We start from the raw sequence: 15000 nt of genomic DNA on the forward strand, positions 1-15000 counted from the left end.
ACGGTTACAAAGTTGACAATAACAGAATTGGCGATAAAAGAGTCGATGATAACAAAGTTGTCGATAACAGAGTTGACAATAACAGAGTTGTCGATAACAAAGTTGACGATAACAGAGTTGGCGATAACAGAGTCGATGATAAAAGAGTTGACGGTTACAAAGTTGACAATAACAGAATTGGCGATAACAGAGTCGATGATAACAAAGTTGTCGATAACAGAGTTGACAATAACAGAGTTGTCGATAACAAAGTTGACGATAACAGAGTTGGCGATAACAGAGTTGACAATAACAGAGTTGACGATAACAGAGTTGGCGATAACAGAGTTGACGATAACAGAGTTGGCGATAACAGAGTTGACAATAACAGAGTTGACGATAACAGAGTTGGCGATAACAGAGTTGACGATAACAGAGTTGGCGATAACAGAGTTGACAATAACAGAGTTGTCGATAACAGAGTTGACAATAACAGAGTTGTCGATAACAAAGTTGACGATAACAGAGTTGGCGATAACAGAGTTGACAATAACAGAGTTGGCGATAACAGAGTTGACAATAACAGAGTTGTCGATAACAAAGTTGACGATAACAGAGTTGGCGATAACAGAGTTGACAATAACAAAGTTGACGATAACAGAGTTGGCGATAACAGAGTTGACAATAACAGAGTTGACGATAACAGAGTTGGCGATAACAGAGTTGACAATAACAGAGTTGACGATAACAGAGTTGGCGATAACAGAGTTGACAATAACAGAGTTGTCGATAACAGAGTTGACAATAACAGAGTTGACGATAACAGAGTTGGCAATAACAGAGTTGACGATAACAGAGTTGGCGATAACAGAGTTGACAATAACAAAGTTGTCGATAACAGAGTTGTCGATAACAGAGTTGACAATAACAGAGTTGACGATAACAGAGTTGACGATAACAGAGTTGGCAATAACAGAGTTGACGATAACAGAGTTGGCGATAACAGAGTTGACAATAACAAAGTTGTCGATAACAGAGTTGACAATAACAGAGTTGTCGATAACAGAGTTGTCGATAACAGAGTTGTCGATAACAGAGTTGGCGATAACAGAGTTGGCGATAACAGAGTTGGCGATAACAGAGTTGGCGATAACAGAGTTGTCGATAACAAAGTTGACTATAACAGAGTTGGCGATAACAGAGTTGGCGATAACAGAGTTGGCGATAACAGAGTTGGCGATAACAGAGTTGACAATAACAAAGTTGTCGATAACAGAGTTGACGATAACAGAGTTGTCGATAACAGAGTTGTCGATAACAGAGTTGTCGATAACAGAGTTGGCGATAACAGAGTTGGCGATAACAGAGTTGGCGATAACAGAGTTGGCGATAACAGAGTTGACAATAACAAAGTTGTCGATAACAGAGTTGACGATAACAGAGTTGTCGATAACAGAGTTGTCGATAACAGAGTTGTCGATAACAGAGTTGGCGATAACAGAGTTGGCGATAACAGAGTTGGCGATAACAGAGTTGGCGATAACAGAGTTGACAATAACAGAGTTGTCGATAACAGAGTTGACAATAACAGAGTTGTCGATAACAAAGTTGACTATAACAGAGTTGGTGATAACAGAGTTGGCGATAACAAAGTTGACGATAACAGAGTTGACGATAACAGAGTTGACAATAACAGAGTTGTCGATAACAAAGTTGACTATAACAGAGTTGGTGATAACAGAGTTGGCGATAACAGAGTTGTCGATAACAAAGTTGACGATAACAGAGTTGACGATAACAGAGTCGATGATAACAGACATTTACCTGCACACTTTCCATCATCTTGTGCTTTAACTCCAGATGCTAATGTCAAACCAGACTCCACATGTCGTGTCTAAAACACAGTGTTGTGTATTTTCATCATATGATTGTTTTTAAAAAGTGAATGAGAAATTTAATGTATGATTAAGGAGCCAGAGACTGAGGAAAAACAGCTGTAGTAAGAGTGTTTAAGTTCATATTTACAAGACAAAATGTCATTAAATACACAAGTAAACTTAATTTTGTGCAGATAACTTGATATACTTTGTGTTGTTATTCAAAACTGTTTCACTGAAGTTTTGTTTTTAAAAAAACACTTTATAAAGGAAGGTCTATCAAGGAGATGCAACGTTCTCCTGCAGTCCTAGAATCACCATATGATAATATGAAGTAACTTGATTTGGTGTGAATGCTCATATCTTATTCATGACTTTGAAAGACACACCATACAATCTCAGCTATTACTGTTTGTGCAGTCACATCTCATATGCAGCGCTGCTAACATTGGCCACATCCACTCTGCATTTCTACAGCTCCACTGTTTGTTTACGCAACACTGACAAAATATTTCATTTGTGCCATTTCTGTCTCTCACGATGGGCTCGTATACTTCATTAATCTAATTCCATCGTGATATGGGCTTACTGAGCGGCGGGGAAATGACTGACTGTGCTGAAAACCTGTTAGTGTGCAGAGAGATAGAAACAGACAGACTGACGGAGAGCAAATGTGATACAAAAACTGGCTGAAAAAAAGACATAATGGCAGCTGAGAACAGAAGACGGCGTCAGATCTTAGACTGAAGATGAATGTATATTTCATGCTTCCCACATTTGATGTTCAAAACCAAAATGTAGCTTACAAAAGCAGAATATGAAGGATCAAAGCGTTAATACATATGAACACAGCACATCTCAACAATAGAGAAGAGTTCATCTACAGTTCTCTCTCTCTCTCTCTCTCTCTCTCTCTCTCTATATATATATATATATGAAGAGTTCAGATACAAAAGTTTCTATATGCCGTCTGAATTTTCTTCTAAAATGAGTGTTTTTCCAAGGCTCCAGTGTGGAGGTTCAGTAATTTCACATTTATGGTGATGAATAGCATCTTTTCATTGCCATAAAAAGTGAAATAGCTGAAGATAAACATAGGAGGCAGAGAAAAATGCTCATTTTGGAGAAAAAAATTCAAACAGCACTTAGAGGCTTCTGCATCTGAATTTTATTTTTATATATATACTGTTCTGTCTGGTTCTCGAATCTGATTGGCTGATAGTCGTGCAATATTCTGCAATATCAGCACTTGTACAGCCTCTTCACCCTTGTGTATTGAGTGACAGCAGATCAATAATTGGACAACATGATGTACTTTTGACCTTTTTAGTTGAGAATGTAGTTGTTTAGATTGCAGCAGTTTATTTATAAGGATTGTGCCTATTTTAAATATTTATAATTTAGAAGATTCAGCTAGCCGACGGCCATCAGCCTATCATACTGAGCAGAGCAAATAGGGTTGATGCTCTGCCACAAGATGGCAGCAGAGACCGAATAATAAGCTCTTAGAAGAGAAAAACTCAGCATAATTTCTAACTTCAGCTAATCAAATCATTATAGAACAAGTAAGTGACACTCTGAGTCGATCTCTTTTGTATGTTGTAGTGCTGTATTTATACCACAGTAATCTGCTAGTGTTTGCTTTGCTTTGGCTTTTTCAGGGTTGATTATTGTGATCTCCTGATTGCAGCAGAGAAATGCTGGGAAATCTCTGTAGACTGATGACATTTCATGCTGTTCAGTCTCATAATCTTACAATGTGAGCAAAATCAGCCGTTTTATCATCACATTAGACATTACGCTAGAGAATCAGTCAAACACTAGCTCTACAGTGATGATGGTGAATGAGCAGCGGTTTCTGCTGTTCTGACATCAGCAGCAGATGTGAATGAAGGGCGGAAGAAAGTAGTTCCTCATACAAAAGAGTTTTTAAAATTCTGTTTGATTTTCTTTTTTAAATACTCGAATATGCCGTCAAACTGTTGTATAAACACAATATCACACAAGTAGCAGTGCAATATGGCTGTATATCATCACTGTTGGGACACTAAGGCACTCAGCCTGTGACCTTGAGTCAACGCACGCCTCCGACAAGTGCCAATATACAGCCATATGGCACTGCTACTCATCATATATATATATATATATATAGTGGTGTCAAATGATTAATTGTGAATATTCACATTCAGGATATCTATGATTGTATTCTATAATGCGTATATTTATGTATACATGTCTAAATACACCTGCATAGTGTGAAATATTCATATATAATACAAACTATATGAAATATATATAAATGTTGATATGTGTACGCAATATAATCATATATTCATACACACATGCATATTTAAGTACACTAAAATATACACAGTACGAACATGTATTTTGTAAATATGACCAGTGTGGGAGGGGGCATATATATATTGATCTAGGGTATCTTACGTTTCTGTTTCAGATGTTTTACAAGGGCATGCACGTTTTTTATATATATATTTTTGCTAATGCTGGAATTTATTTGCTAAATGTGTTTCTATTGTAGTGCATGCACATTTTATCACGTGTTTGATTAAAAATGTATGCTACTTGGTTGTGCACATACATTTGTTTGCACATTTTCAAAGATTCTAAAAAGTTTTCATTAAGCATTTTGAATGCAATATTCTTAAATGCACATATAAGTAAGTGGATGGAAACATACCAGCTTGAGTCAATACTGGAGCATGTGTTCATTATAATGCTAAATACCGCTATTCAGCTTTAATAAAAGCATAGTAAAGTTTCCTCTCAGACCGCCGTCCGCTCGACTTTAATCAAGCTGTAAACCTCCATGGATTCTTTCATTGATTGAAGCAGCAGTGAAAGATGCTTGGATGAAATGTTTCAGAGAGAGAGAGATGTCAGAGCTGCTGGCTGGATTGTTAGCCATTCCCTCCTCCTCATATCTCTCTTTCTCTCTCTTATTCTGTGTCTTTCATAAACGGATGGCACCGAATGACACATCTGCCAGCTTCAGAAAGTCCACCGGCTCGTCTTTCTGCTGAGAGGATGGAAAAGGCTCCGGCTGCGCGTCTTAAAAATGCATTGTGAACTGACCGGCGTGACCTGTTGTCAGTCCTGTGGTCTCCAAGGCTCTCATTAAAACTTCCAAATATTTACAGCTCAACAAACTGCGTTCCAAGGAGACACAAAGTCACCGCACTGCGCTCCCGCAATGATAATGCAACACTATTAGCAGACAAATAAGCAGGAGCTTGTGTTCCTTACACTGGACAAACAGACTGACAGATGATGTAACGGCAGAATGATAGAGTCATGAATAAAGGGATGGATGGATGGATGGATGAATGGATGGATGGATGGATGGATGGTTGGATGGATGGATAGATGGATAGTGTAGGATGGATGGTTGGATGGATGGATGGATGGATGGTTGGATGGATGTATAGATGGATGTATAGATTGATGGATGGATGGATAAATAGTATAGAAGGGATGGATGGATGGATGGATGGATGGATGGATAGTGTAGGATGGATGGTTGGATGGATAGATGGATGGATGGTTGGATGGATGAATATTGTAGGGTGGATGGATGGAATCACAGAATGATGGATGGATGAATGGATGGATAGAATCAGAGAATGATCCATGGATATATGGATGAATAGATGGATGGATAGTGGATGGATGGAATCAGAGAATGATGAATGGATGGATGGATAGATGGAATCACAGAATGATAGATGAATGGATGGATGGAAGGAAGGAAGAAAGGATGGAATCAATGACCAATGGATGGAATGACAGAATGGTGGATGGATGGATGGATGGATAGATGAAATGAAAGGATAATGGATGGATAATGGATGATGGGTGAATGGATTGGTGGATGGAGTGAAATAAAGATGGATAGATGAATGTATGGATGTTTTGATGAGTGGATGGATGAAAAGATAAAATAATGAATGGATGGATGAATGGATGGGTGGATTAAAGGATGGATAAATAATGGAAATATGGATAGATAAAATGCTATTATGATATAATGATGGGTGGATGGATGGTGTTGGGATGAGTTGATGTATATATGAAATGATAGAACGGTTGATGAACAGGTAGATGCGTGGGTGAGTAGATGGATTGATGAAATTATGGATTTATATAATTATTAATCCATTCATATATATATTATAAATATGATATGATGAAAGGATGGATGGATGGGTGGATGGATGGAATGATGGATGGATTTATTGATGGATGAATGGACGAACAGACGGATAGATTAAATTATATTTGATATAATTATATATGATATGATATGATGGAAGGATGGATGGGTATATAAATACAATGATAGAATAGTGAATGAATGGATGAATATATAGATAAATGAATTAATGGATGAATTAGTTAAGTGAATAATTCAGCAATTCACCCAATGACAATCTAGCTTCTTTATTAATAGTAGTAGTAGTATTGAAATCAGTGATTCAAATGAATCAGTTCAGTATTAACTCAAAGATTCACTCATAAAGACAATCTAGATTTATTAGTAGTAGTATTTTAAAATCAGTGAATCAAATGAGTAAGTTAATTGAATAAGTTAACGATATCCTCTTGATAATAATGACAATCTAACTTTTTTAGTAGTAGTAGTGATGAAATCAGTGATTCAAATGAATCAGTTAAGTGAACAATTCAATGATTCACTGATGATAATAATGGCACTCTAGTTTTATTATTAGTTTTATCAGTGGTTCACTCATAATGACACACTCTACTTACTTTTTGAATATATAAATTGCAAATTAATATCAATGGCAGTAAATGAATCAAATCTTGAAGATAATAGTGTAATGAAAATTCCTTCAGAGTAACTTTAAAGTCTAAAATATGAACAGTTTAACGGCAGTTAGCATGAAATGTGCATTTTAAACATTACCTTCATCTCCAGCACTGTAATAAGTATGCAGAAGTGTACTTCCCTTTGACTAGGCTTTATTACTTCATAACCTTTTTTTTTTTGTAAACTACAAAGGCTGTTTTCTAACTATTCTGTTCTTTTATTCCTCCTGAAGCGGTTAGCGCTGGAAATGAAGCGTGTAAAGCTGGAGCCGGGTGTCATTGGGGTGTTTTGTGCAGTGAAGTGCTGATTAATCTGTGGCTCTACAGACAGCTCTGAAGCCAAGAGGAAATATTATATTCATTCTGCCGCTCAGCTCTTTTGATCCTCAGCTCAGTTCGAGAGTTTCCAGCACACGGCTCCAGTTTGCTGTTTCTCTGCCAGATATTGGGCTTTGAGCGAGCCAGCATTCAGAGCCTCTGTCCGCCACTCTGGACTGTGTGAAAAATGACGGCGTTTAGGATTCGCTTGCCAAGAGTAATGACGATCAGCCACGCGGCGACACACTCACGCTCAACACCGTCCAAACACTGTTCATGAAGATTCAGAATCATCTGTCTGCATCCACTGAACCAATGCCAGACGAGCTGTGTTTCCATCCACATATTTATTTATGCACATTTTAGAATATTGCATAAAACTGCTTGATTAAAATGCTAAGATGTGCACACATTTTGAAAGACAGAGACTATCGATAAGACAACATGTGCATAAGCTATGATGTAAACACATTTACTGAGTAAACTCTAGAATCAACTTTGTTCATACATTTTTTTGTTTGTTCGTTTGTTCATTTTTTGTTTGTTTGTTCATTTTATCGTTTGTTTATTTATTTGTTTGTTCATTTGTTTATTCATTCCTTTGTTTGTTTGTTTGTCTGTTCATTCATTTGCTTGTTCGTTCATTCGTCTGTTCATTCAGTAGTTCATTAGTTAATTTGAGTATTCATTAGTTTGTTCATTTGTTCGTTTGTTTATTAATTCTTTTGTTCATTTGTTTGCTCGTTTGTTCGTTCATTTGATTGTTTGTTTGTTTATTTGCTCATTTGTTTTATTGTTTATTCATTCGTTTGATTTGTTTGTTTATTTGTTTGTTTGTTTGTTCAATTGTTCGTTCATTCGTTCATTTGTGTTTTCATCCGTTTGTTCATTAGTTCATTTGTCTGTTCACTCTTTTGTTCAGTTGTTTATTTGTTCATTCATTTGTCTGTTTGCTCATTTGTTCATTCATTCGTTTGTTCGTTCTTTGGTTTGTTTGTTTTTTCAATTGTTTTTTTGTTTGTTAATTTATTGATTTGCTCATTTGTTTGTTTGTTTATTTGTTTCTTCACTTGTTCATCTGTTCATCTGTTCATTTGTTCGTCTGTTCATTTGTTTGTTCATTTGTTCATTTATTTATTTGCTTGTTTGTTTATTTGTTCGTCTGTTTATTTGCTCAACTGTTTGTTCATTTGTTTGTTTGTTTGTTCATTTATTCATTTGCTCGTTAGTTAGTTGTTCGTTTGTTAGTTCGATTGTTAATTTATTTGTTTGTTTGTTTGTTCATTTGTTCAATTGTTTGTCTGTTTGTTCATTTGTTTGTTCATTTGTTCATTTATTTATTTGCTCGTTTGTTTATTTGTTCGTCTGTTTATTTGTTCATCTGTTTGTTCGTTTGTTCATTTGTTATTTTGTTTGTTTGTTTGTTCATTTATTCATTCGCTCGTTAGTTAGTTGTTCGTCTGTTCATTTGTTCGTTTGTTTGTTTATTTGTTTTTTTGATCGTTCATTTATTTGTGTTTGTTCATCTGTTCATTTGTTCGTCTGTTTCTTAATTTGTTTGATCGTTTGTTCATTTATTAATTTGCTCGTTTGTTTATTTGTTCGTCTGCTTGTTCATTTGTTTGTTCGTTTGTTTGTTTGTTCATTTATTCATTCGCTCATTAGTTAGTTGTTCTTCTGTTCATTTGTTTGTTTGTTGGTTCATTTGTTTGTTCGATTGTTCATTCATTCATTTGTTTGTTTGTTCATTCGTTCATTTGTCAGTTTGTCCATTTTTTCATTCATTTATGACTTTCAGTAAAACATCTGCAGTTGCTTTAGAAAAGTTGTTTAATATTTAATTGCATTCACAGCATGTGAGATGTTCTGAACATTTCAAAACAGTCAAGTATTGCAAAGCAGTTCATTTCTAAACTTGTAAACCTCTATGAAAATGCTCGAGCAAAAAGAACATATGAACAAAAAGAACATCTCTACAAATGCTAAATTAATTAAACCTGAAATCAACAAACAGTCATCCAGGCATTCACTTTATGAATATCTCTATTATTAGATTATCCACCCTTCCTGTATTTTTCAGTGTGTGAAATGACCCGACCACTGATCCTTCAGTTTCCCCCAGAGCAAACCAGCTGACATTTAATGCAACACCACGGGCTGTAATTAATTTCTAAGGTGTGCTGTATTCAATAAAGCCCCGTCGGCTTGTGGCGCTCATTTGTCTAATGCATGTGCTATTAGCAATGACTAAGTATTAGGCGAATGTGTGTTTACAAGGTGATGAGGAAAGCGGAGGCGGTCAGTCTGCAAACAGATGAAGATTTACTCACACACACACACACTGGATCCTGTGAATGATGATCAACACACACACCCACACACATACACTATTGATTAGACTGGAGCTGATCACTTTCTCTGATTTGACGCATCTTCCATATTTATACTGATCTGCATTGATGATTGACTTCTCCTATGCAAAACTTACTTCTATAAGGGGTTTAAACACAAATGTGTGTCAGCAGAATATGAAGATATCCAGCCTTTAATAGTAACCATGACTTAATTCCATTTTTATAATCTGATGATTTATTCTATAATTATGTCTGATATGTTTATTAGTAGCTACATTGTTTGAAGCATGCAAAGTAGGCACTGAAGTATAAAGTGATAAAATAGGACTCTAGTAGAAGTACAACGTTCTGTAGAATATTGCTGGAGTCAAAGTGCAAAAGAAGTTGTTTTTTAATTATTATTTACTTTAGTGATAAATATTACAATTACTACTGAATGTTTATTTTGCTAGAAAGCTGAATTACCAAAACATGCTCTATACATACTCTATAACTCTGTCACAGTTATAATTTAGTTTTAGGAAAACATAAATCCATTGTGAACCCTATTCAGATCAGTTAATTAAATCTGTGAATCATTTACTGAAGACTCACTCTGAACAGATCATTTGAATTAGTGAGTTGTTTATTTCTGAACTATAATCTGATATAATTATATATATATATATATATATATATATATATATATATATATATATATATATATATATATATATATATATATATATATATATATATAAGCAATATCACACAGGTAGCAGTGTGATATTGCTGTATATTGGCACTGGTGGGAGGCATGCAGGCCGAGTGCCTTAGTGTCAGATACACAGCCATATTGCACTGCTACTTGTGTAATATTGTGTTTATACAACAGTTCAACAGCATAATTATGTATATAAAAAAGAAAATCAAACACAAAGAGTCTCAAAAACTACTTTTTTCCGCCGTTCATTAACATCTGCAGCTGACTTCAGAACAGCAGAAGCCGCTGCTCATTCATCATCATCACTGTCGAGCTAGTGTTTGAGTGATTCTCTAGCGTAATGTCTAAAGTGACGACAAAACAGCTGATTTTGCTCATATTGTAAGATTATGAGACTGAACAGCATGAAATGTCATCAGTCTACAGAGATTTCCCAGTATTTCTCTGCTGCAATCAGGAGATCACAATAATTAACCCTGAAAAAGCCAGAGCAAAACAAACACTAGCAGATTACTGTGGTATAAATACAGCAGTACAGCCTACAAAAGAGAGAGATCAATTCAGAGTGTCACTTACTTGTTCAATAATGATTTGATCAGCTGAAGTTAGAAATTATGCTGAGTTTTTCTCTTCTAAGGGCTTATTATTCGGTCTCTGCTGCCATCTTGTGGCGGAGCATCAACCCTCTTTGCTCTGTTCAGTATGACAGGCTGATGGCCACCGATGTGCTGAATCTCCGATATTGTAAATATTTAAAATAGCCACTATCCTTATAAATAAACTGCACAGTTGCAATCTAAACAACTACATTCTCAACTAAAAGGCTCAAAAGTACATCATGTCCAAAAGCTGCAATTTTTGTCAAACTGTAGTGAGTTTATTGATCTGCTGTCACTCTGTGTGGGCGGAGTAATACAGTAGGGTGAAGAGGCTGACTATCAGCCAATCAGATTCGAGAACCAGACAGAGCCGTTGAGGTTAAATACGTTTAAACATTTACTTTGTTCATTATTTATTGGTTCATAGTTTAGTATTCAGTAGTTTATATAATGACAATGTTAAAATGTATAGCAAATGGGTGGAATTACCCAAATAACTACAATACAGGACACTTATAATACAGTTGATAAACAAACTCAAGGCAAGGCAAGTTTATTTATATAGCACATTTCATACACAGAGGCAATTCAAAGTGCTTTACATAAACAAGAATAAAAGAAACAAGAAAATAAATAAATAAAAACAAATAATAAAACTGATTAAAAAACATAAAAACATAAACAAAGCAATAAAATCTCCAGAAGAAGTGTGACACAGGAATATGTCTGCATTAATTTAGCCGTTTACCAATAATAAATGAGAGAAAGAGAATGACAAGAGTTAAATAAAGATTAAATGGAAATTAAAAGCACTCAAAACTCTAAAAGCGCTGAATAAATACTGAAAGAAATGCGGAATATTATACTAAAAGCCAACACAAGTAGAGGAATGAAACGTGCGGTACAGACAGCATCATGTGCTCTGTGACTCTGAGATATTAATGCTTTACTCGCTCTGTGAATTATTTACATGCTTTACTGTTCTCCACAGTCACACAACACATGGGAACGTCCTCCTGCAGGTTTCAGCCTGTACAAGTCATTGTAAAGGACATCAGGAGTCTCCATGCTGATCCGCATCGCACGACCAGCCATAAAATATTAATACTGAGTGCACTATAATAAATAGCACAGATGCTGAACACAATTTACATTTCTGCCAGCATCATCAGTCTAGAAAAAAAAGAAGTGTAATTATTTCTGCATGCACACTGAGTCTGTAATACCTGCGCTGCTTCACGCTGAACTGCTGATTTATGCTTTCACACACACTCTCAATCTCTGCAAGTGCACTCAGTGGGCATCAGTTTAGGCAGCTGCCTATGTAGTGCACCAGTCAGATCACTGCACTGATTATTATGTGCACAGAGGAACAGAAATCAGTTGTCCTTCATTAAAATCCACATCCATATATACACTCACCGGCCACTTTATTAGGTACACCTTACTAGTATCGGGTTAGACCCTCTTTTGCCTTCAGAACTGCCTTAATCCTTGGTGGCAGAGATTCAACAAGCTACTGGAAATATTCCTCAGAGATTTTGCTCCATGTTCATATGATCACGCAGTTGCTGCAGATTTGTCGGCTGCACATCCATGATGCCAATCTCCCGTTCCACCACATCCCAAATCTGCTCTATTGGATTGAGTTCTGGTGACTGTGGAGGCCATTTGAGTACAGTGAACTCATTGTGTATCATGTGAACTTGTTTTCTTAATATTTGATACAAGGCAGGACGGATCCATGCTTTCGAACCAGTGACCTTCTTGCTGTGAGGACGCAGTGCTAACCACTGAGCCACCGTGCCACCCCTTTAAAATATGTCAAATATATTAAACACTTGATTTCAACTCGTAAATAGTGTTTGGTTCAATAACAAAAACAAACATAACTAAATAGATAAACAATAAGTGCAGTTTTAAATCTTTTAATTATTTTTATTTTAAGTGGTATTGTAAACAAATTTTATTGTAATTTTAACAATGTGTCAAAAGATAACAGAATAAAAATCAGTGCAATTGTATATCTGCAAGCCTCATACAGTAACGCAACGGGACATATATATATATAAATGTGTGTGTGTGTGTGTGTGTGTGTGTGTGTGTGTGTGTGTGTGTGTTACCTAAAGTAATATTGTAAATATTTTTTTGTATTTTATCATAAAAAGCTCTTTTTTGACAATCTCGTTAATAATTGTGCATCAAATAAAATGCATGTAGTTTATATCTTCTTATATGTTATTTTTAACTTTCAATAGTATTAGAAACAGTTTTGGTTGTAATTTGTAAAAAAAAATATATATATTTATATACATTACCGGTCAAATGTTTGGGGTCAGTAGGATTTGTACCTGTATACCAAGGCTGCATTTATTTAATCACAAATACAGTACAAATTGTGAAATGTTATTTCACTATAAAATAATTGTTTATAATTTAATATAATAATTTATTCCAGTGATTTTACACATGAATTTTAAGCTCCATTTCATTCTTCAGAGTCCTTTAGATCCTTGATGCATGATCCTTTACTCTTATTAGTAATTATTATTATTATTAATTTTGTTTTTATTATATATAATAAAATAATATTAATGATAATAGTAATAAAAGCAATAATGACTGCAGGAGTAATGATTTAATTTGAAACTACATACAATAAGAGAGCAGTTATTAAGATTTTAATAAATATTTATCAATTTAACCTTTTTATTTTTTTATTTTTATTTTTTTTACATTTAATAAATGCCACTTAGATGAAGAAAAAACATGAACAAAAAATGACCTCAAACTTTTGAGCAGTAGTTTATTTATATATATATATATATATATATATATATATATATATATATATATATATATATATATATATATATATATATATATATATTTCACTTTAACTATTAAAGAAGCATGTTTTTGAATATCTCGTTTGTCGTGCCTTTTGCGCACACTAGCACGCGCAGAGAGAGAGAGAGAGAGAGAGAGAGAGAGAGAGAGAGAGAGAGAGAGAGAGAGAGAGAGAGCGCATCATTCCTCCATCAGCAGCTCTCTCAGACCTGGAGAGCCGCGAGCGCAGACACTCTCAGCAGCCCGTCCAGCATGCTCTCCGCCCGGATGCAGATGCTCGTGGCCTCCGCGTAACGCGCTCGTTTTTCCCGGAGCTTTTCTGCGTTTCTCCAGCTCTCGGTGGAATCATGGGGACCTTACCTGACACTGTTGGATTTGTGCTCTTTTCCTGTTTGTCCATTCAAGTTGGATTTTCTCTTGATGGTACGAAGAGAGATGCACAGACTTTTTCATGCATCTTCAAAAAAAGAAGATGAAACTAAATCGCGCTTCTCCTGCTGATCTTATTATTGCATGCATTTCTTACTGAGCTTACCTGTTGATATTTATGCATGCGTTTTTTAACAATAAGTGTGAAAAGTTATTGCGATGCTTTTGATATAAGCTGAAAAATCAACTGTTGATTTGCAAACTCAAAGCTTTCCGTCTCTGCTTCATATCCGCACTCCTGCCGCGTGTTTTCGCCGGTATTAAAGGTGGTAAAGGGTGAATTTGAAGCGGGAGCACGCGCGACTTGCATCTCAATTGGGGTTTTATGCTCAGATCTGGTTGTTCTGACGGACTGCGGGTGTTTTTCAGCACCGCGGACAGCAGCGCGCAGTGACGCCGCCGGAGAGCGCGCCCTGACAGGGAAACTCCTGCATAAATACCGCTATACGGAGAACGCGCATTCTGGTCTGGAAGTGCTCGCTAAAATTCGTTAAACCTGAATTAATACGAGGATATTTTAATAAAATAGCCCATCTAAAATAAACGTGATATTAAAAATATTGTAAAATAAAATAAGTGAATTCGAGTGAATAACCTGTCCTCTTGTGAGTGTTTTTAATGATGATGATTAGTGGTTTTATTTACGATGTTTTATTCTTGAATAAATTATAATATTTGATAAAACAACGATGACTAATAGAAAATCTGTAGTAAAAACATTTAAATTAGCTATTTTTTTGTTACTTTAAGATAAGATATTGACTTATTACTAAAATATTAGGATGTTATTAAAAGATTGAGCGTTTTGATGGTATTATACATATTTTTTACAATTTAATGAAGATGATGATGATAATGTCGATTATAAATTACTTTGTTTGCATTACAGTTTAACAAATGCATTGATAATGATGATTTAATATTGATTATATTTTTTATCAGTGAAAATTTCCGAAAATATAAATAAATATATTGTAATAATAATAATAATAATAATAATAATAATAATTATTATTATTATTATTATTATTATTATTATT

At 35.1% G+C, this 15000-nt stretch overlaps 1 protein-coding gene across 2 annotated transcripts in view; it reads left to right on the forward strand.

Annotated features, from left to right (window-relative positions):
- The window catches only part of vstm2a (V-set and transmembrane domain containing 2A), a 219827-nt gene that overhangs the window by 162636 nt on the left and 42191 nt on the right, over positions 1-15000 (forward strand). The window contains 1 exon segment of one of the 2 annotated variants that reach the window (NM_001013328.2): positions 13759-13954. The exons of the other annotated variant lie outside the window; for it this stretch is intronic. Within the exon segment in view, the coding sequence (NP_001013346.2) occupies positions 13879-13954 (76 nt within the window). The 5' untranslated portion in view covers positions 13759-13878. 2 annotated transcript variants of the gene reach the window in all.

Source organism: Danio rerio, chromosome 24 (genome assembly GCF_052040795.2).
Source record: "Danio rerio strain M-AB ecotype USA chromosome 24, GRCz13ab, whole genome shotgun sequence".
NCBI classification, from domain to species: Eukaryota; Metazoa; Chordata; class Actinopteri; order Cypriniformes; family Danionidae; genus Danio; species Danio rerio.